We start from the raw sequence: 6,386 nt of genomic DNA, 5'->3' as shown, positions 1-6,386 counted from the left end.
GACATCTGATGGGAGGGCATTCCACAGGGCGGATGCCACCACTGAGAACGCCCTCTTCCTGGTTCCCTGTAACCTCACTTCTTGCAGTGAGGGAACCGCCAGAAGGCCCTCGGAGCTGGACATCAGTGTCCACTTTGAATTGTGCTCAGAAATGTACTCAGTAGAGAGGTATATACACATCACAACCATAAACTATGGTGATACCATGTAAGGCTACGGAAATATTGGCAAGGTGACGTAGGCATGGTTCAATGTGTTCCAAAAAATGCAGTCAAGATTTTAGACTCTAACAGTGTTTCTCAAACTTGGGTCCCCAGCTGTTGCTGGACCCCCACAATTCCCGCTAGCTAAGGATGATAGGGTGTCTAAGGTGACTAAGGTCAAAGGGGCCCAAAGGAAGACATGTAGAATGCCTGGTTTGGACAAAGCCTAGATACCCTTCCTTTCATGCTGCATGTGGTAGTGCAGTTGAAAGATTCAGAAGTGAGGAATGTTTTCAGTTATGAAGGAGCTCTGAGATTTATCAGTCACTGGAACTGAGAGACAATTTAACACATGGTGGATCCAATTGTACCATGAGGGATTCAGAAGAAATGCTGAGCATGAAAAATGATGGCTAAAGATAATTTTTCCATGTGAAATATATGCTCAAACAGCCTGCCCTCTTCTGGTGCCCTCCACAAGTTCTGAAGTACAACTTATGATCCAAAACACCTAGTGGGCATCAGGTTGGAAAAGAGTTAGGTCTGAACCAATCAGAGAACAACAAAATAACAAATGAGGCTGCCACTTGATAGCATTTGAAATAAACCCTTTAATCCACAAGATTAGAAAATGCAAGTTTGGTCCAGATAGGTTTGAAGGAATAAAATGAAACGATGAACTTGTGGCTCTGCAGATGTTATTGGACTACAACTCCCATAATCCCCAGCCACTGCTCTGTGTTGTCTGTGGGTGATGGGAAGTGGAGTCTCACAACATCTGGATGACTACAGGTTCTCCACCCCATCATAAAAAATGACCCTGTAAACATTTCCATAGGAGGTAGAACACATACATTTGACAATCTGCCAAACAGAATTGCAACTTGCAAAGAACTCTGCAACTCCAATAAATAAAGGTAAATAACATGCGTTAAATAATGTTTCTTTGCTTTTACAAAATAAACAAAATGTATGTATGAAGATACAGGACAACTGCTTTTTAAATATAAATTAGAGGAATAATGAGGCAGAGGAATGTTTCCCCCCACAATTCTTTGGAACTTATCGCTGGTTTTTCTTGCTTCAAAGACATGGCACAACAAAGCAGAGCAGAAAGACAAAAATTCTGGGACTTTAGCAACAAAAACAAGCAAATATTTCAGTGCTTTATGGAGAAATACTGTGGAAATTTCATCAGCTCACATGGATCATGGACTGGCATTCTGATTTTATATATTGAAAGGCTGACTCATATGGTAGGTGTGTTCATGCACACATGGGATGTTACACAGGCAAGCCCTACAGTTCATGGCTGCTGTCACATTACTCAGGCACCAGATGTTTCACGTAAGTGCACCACTGTCACAGTCACACTGCTTCATGGGCTTTGTGGTGTGGGAACATAGGAAGCTGTCTTCTGCTGCATCAGACCATTGATCCATCTAGCTCAGAATCTTCTACTCTGTGCTGACTGGCAATTGTTCTTCAAGGCAGGGGTTGTATCCAGGCCTACCTGGAGCCAGTAGCGGGCAGAGTGGTGGGGTTGTGCTGCTCACCTGACCTCCTTCCAGTTCAGTTGCTGGATGCCAACTGTGAGCAGTATGTACATGCTAAAGATAACGAGGGCCGGTGCACAAAAGCTAGCGGACCTCCAGGTGTAAAATAAAGCTACTCTTCACTATGCATGCAGCAAATATAGATTACAAAGCACTTGGTGTAATACAGTAGTGAACAAAGTGCATATTGGCACATATCCAGTGCCTGTACAAAATGAATTAGAGAAAGGATGGTTACTAGGACATTTAAGTCGAACAAGAGAGTTCACTCTGATTACGCCTTCTTTATAGGTTGGAGAGCAGCAACTGCTGCCTCAGAGCAACACCAGAACTCTGTGATTTAGGGGTGTTGTTGTGAGATGATCTAGAACATCATAATGGTGCAGCAAAGCTGTTAAATCCAGACTAGCCAACCCACTGTCAGGTGTGAACCTGCACACTGCTGTAACCACGAGGTGGTGCATATGGTACACCGTGCATCAAGGGGCAGCAAAGTGATCACCAAGAAAGAACAGCATCCTGATTACATGGAAAAAAGCAAGAATATTGGTTATAATTGTGACAAGGAGAGAAAATGCAATGGACAATCTCTTTTCCTGTGTTTAAGACCAGAGACACTTGAGACAGGATGGACTCTGCAACCAGCTGTAGTTGCTTTTTCAGTGCATCGTAAAATCTTCTTGGTAGTCTTAAAAAATTATGTGTAATACTTTTTCATTCCTATTCGCCATCAAGTCCTGGGACTGAAGACTGGGTGCAGCCACTTCTGGAAGTCAGGTGCCTCCAGCAGCAGTTCCCATGAAAACAGTATTGATTGGTGGCAAGGTGGAGACCATCTCACTATTACCTTGCCCAGAAGAATCCATTGCTTCCTGCGAAGGGCATTGTCTAGAATGTCCATACATACATTGGGAGGAGGATGCAGATATAGCAGGCTGCAGATCTGAAGCTACAAAGAAAATGGCAACAGTTACTACTTCCGGTGCTTAATTTCTAGGGGAAATAGGGGACATAGGCAATAGCTTTAGTTTGCTTGTAAATAGCACCCTCTGATCTGCAAGTTCCACCCTGCTATGGGAGGACTTGCTCTACTTAGTAGAGCAAGAAATACAATGTGCATAAGTTCGGGAACACTTTCATCTATTACTTTCAAGGTGCAGTCCTGGCACTATGAACAATTCTGGCATAAATTAAGCCTTCTTCATTCTTCCTGCCTGCATACATAGATTAAGTAAGGAACAGGGAGTTAACACTCTTGGGTGTGTGTGATGGTCATGAGGCCCTGTTGGGTTCCTCTGAACCCCAGCTTTTATTAAAAAGACATTTCCAACCATAACAACATTTCTGACGAATGTTCGTGAGAAAATGCCTAGCATTTCCAAAGGGGATCCCCAGAGGACAGCTTTGAACAGAAAAGTGGGAGTGGGTGTGATGCAGAGGAACCACCCTCCCACCATAGCTTTCCAAATCACATATGTAACTTAGAGCTTGGAGGAAGGGGAAATCAACCATTCATTAGTTGTGATTAATTTCTAAAGAGACGAATGACAGCATTTCAGCCTTCCTAGACATTACGCCCTGTGAGCTGAAAGTCTTATGTCTGAGATACATGGAGGTGGTGGAGGAAATGTACAATGCCTCCATTCTAAAGCTGGGGTCTGTCACTGGCTGCGGGTTTTGCAGCTGAGATTCCCATATAAGTTAAAACGTAAACCCATTTTTCATGCTTGGGTCTAAGGCTTGTATCCAATGCAGCACTAAGAAGGCATCCAGTCAGTGCAAAGGTTCTTCTACAATGGGACTCTACCCAATCACATCTGGAGTTTTGGAGTTTCCCCGACATTTAGGTGCAGATTTGGGGAGGGAGTAGGAAGTGTATGTGGGGGAGATGGGAAGTCCCATTGCCCAAGTGAGAACTCTTGCACTGATGATATGCTTAGAGTTGCACTGGATACAAGCCCATACATGGAGACAAAGTAAGTTTGTACTGACCGACTCCATTCTTGACCTCTGCTTGTCTGCTGGCATTACACCTCAACTTTAGCATTTGGCCAAAAGTGAGAACAGACCCAACTCATATACTGTTGTATGTGCGCAGGCTTTACCAGTGCAAGTGGGCTCCACCATTCCAAGTACTACACGTCCTATGCGCATACAGCTGTGCATGCACAGAACCTGCTTTCACTTTTGGTCAATGTGCATGGCCAGTCAGCACTATTCTACTCCCCATCCAGGTGTTGGCCCAGTCCAAAACATGAGAAGATTTAGAGTTCTTGTTCTGCCATCAGACCTACTTACTTAGCGGGTTCTGACAGGCTATCGAGGCATCTGCATAATATGATGCTCCCTGTTTCCTTCCAGCATCCTCTAAGATGCTAAGTGGATCGTGAATGTCACTGTATGGAGGCAATGGTCGAATGCTGCTGATGCTGCTGATGACCGAAACATGCTGATCCACCATTGACCCGAGTCGATGGGATTCCGGGTAATTTATATTATTCCCATAGAACCCTGTTGACAGACAATAAGTGTACATTAGGTATAATAGACAACTGTTATATGAACATTATATCATCTAGAATTCTGCCTTATAGCACCCAAATAAAATTAAAGTTCCATGTCTACAGTGAATGTGCACAAATATGGATATGGAGATATAGTTACGGACAGAAGAAAGACGAAAAGATGGACAAGCTGCAGAAGCCAAACAGCATCACCCCTCCATCTGGTAGCTGCTTATGTGAAGTAGCATCCCTGTGATTGGCAGCAGTTTTTACTAGGTAAACTTGTGTACCAGTAACTTCTAAATACTGGAGCAGCAATGGCTAGTGAGATGATTTGCTGGAGGATACCAGCATCTGAATGGGGGGTGGGAGACCTGTTACCCTTATCAGAGGGTGACCAATGGTGGCAGAGAAGAAATTGGGCATAGGAGGCTAAATTAACATCGTGAAGGTGTGTGGCTGTTAAGAAGCTACCATTGACATTGACCAAAAGAAACTACCATAAGATCACAATTGGGCATAAGATCAGAGAGCTGTACTCAATTATGCTAGCCTCCAAGCAGCTGAATGTTTGCTTTCTCCATCATCTCATGATGCTGTCCAGTATTACCACCTGGTCCCCCTACACCATGCTGGGGACTCAAAGGCAGAGGCAGCATGCCTCACAGTCCAAACTGCTTGGGAACAACAATGGAAGAAGGTAATTGATTTTATGTCCTGCATGCTGGCTTCCTGGAGGAGGCTTTTGGTTGGCTGCTTTGAGAAACAGGATGTTCAGGGGGGCCACTAGGTGGCGCATCGGAAGATGGCTGACAATAACATCTCTCCGACCCACACGAGGTAATTTGGAGGCTATGATGGGGGTAATTAGCCTCCTTAACCCCCCCCAGGATTATGGGGGGGACGGCCCTTGCCTGCTGTGCCCTATACCACCCCCAAATTTGTGGGGGTGGGGGCACTAGGCACAAAGCCCTCCTGTGGGACTCCGGCACTCCTGGACGCCGTCCCTGATCCGCGCCTCTAGTTTGCAAGAATCTTCAAAAGAAACAATTTGGACGAGATAAATTGCACATACTTCAAGGAAAAAGGGGGAGTAAAGACTGCTGACAGAAGAGATCTCTGATAACAAGGCAAGAACAAAATATGAGAAGATACGTCAAGATACGGTATTGCAAATGACTGAGGGGGGAGGGGGAAATAAAAACTTTCCTATCCTCTTTATGTGATTAACAAGAATCCCCTCCCCTAATGAGTTAGAACTTTAAGGACTTAAGCTGTGATTTAAGGCTGTGTGGAGATAAACTTTCGAACCAAAGCAATGTTTCAAGACGAAGCTGGAAAGTTAAGAGTTTTGGAATGACGCAGTTAAAAATGCCGTCGCCATCTTGGGAGGCATTGTTGGAGCTCTTGGGTCTGGGAGGAGAAAGAGAGAAATAGAGCTGTTTACATATCGTGGATTAACTTCTCTGTGGGACTTAAGAGCGAAAAATGCCTGATTTATGATGGTAAGAGTGATGTTATCTACGAAGGAGATATATGGAAACCATCTGGACTTAAATTGGAAGAACGGGAAATTCACACAGGATTATTATATTTGCTTATCGGCTTAAGGAGACTAACAGAAGAGACCGTAAAAGAAAAAGAGAAATTATATGAACAAGATATGATGTGGAAACACCAAGATAAGACTGGATAGAATTATGAGCTTTGTCTGGACTGATTGGGACTGATTTGGACATTAACGCAGTAATAAGAAGATGATTTGAATCCCCCTTTGGATCTTGAAGTATGGGTTCCCCCAACAAAATTTAAAAATTTGGCTTTGTAATTTGGAATTTATGTGATGTGATTTAATTTGATGTGATTGGCCAGTTAATAAAAATTATTAAAAAAAAAAAAGAGAAACAGGATGTTCAACTATATATGGACTATTGCCCTGATCCAGTTGGGCTCTTCTTAAGTTCTTACTCAGCAGCAGACAGTGGTATTATCTAGAATACTATCCTTTGAGCTCCTGCTGCATAGAAATCAGGGACCTTTTATTCATTTCTGTTTTGTTTTGAGCAGAGAACCATGAAAGAGAATTCTTGTCCTCAAAAACTTACTTTACAATACAAGCCTGG

General features: G+C 43.5%; 1 protein-coding gene across 2 annotated transcripts in view; it reads right to left on the bottom strand.

Moving 5' to 3' along the window:
* Window positions 1-794: 794 nt before the first annotated feature.
* Window positions 795-6,386, bottom strand: part of RFX6 (regulatory factor X6) — a 31,610-nt gene continuing 26,018 nt past the window's right edge. For both annotated transcript variants that reach the window (XM_083608522.1, XM_083608523.1), the window contains exons 18-19: window positions 4,058-4,270; window positions 795-2,708 (exon numbers count right to left, since the gene is read on the bottom strand). In XM_083608522.1, coding sequence (XP_083464648.1) covers window positions 2,533-2,708; window positions 4,058-4,270 — 389 coding nt within the window. In that variant the 3' untranslated portion in view covers window positions 795-2,532. The remainder of the gene's footprint in view (window positions 2,709-4,057; window positions 4,271-6,386) is intronic.

This window comes from Podarcis filfolensis, assembly GCF_964270895.1.
Source record: "Podarcis filfolensis genome assembly, chromosome: 3".
Taxonomy (NCBI): Eukaryota; Metazoa; Chordata; class Lepidosauria; order Squamata; family Lacertidae; genus Podarcis; species Podarcis filfolensis.
This window is presented reverse-complemented; position numbering and strand designations above follow the sequence as displayed.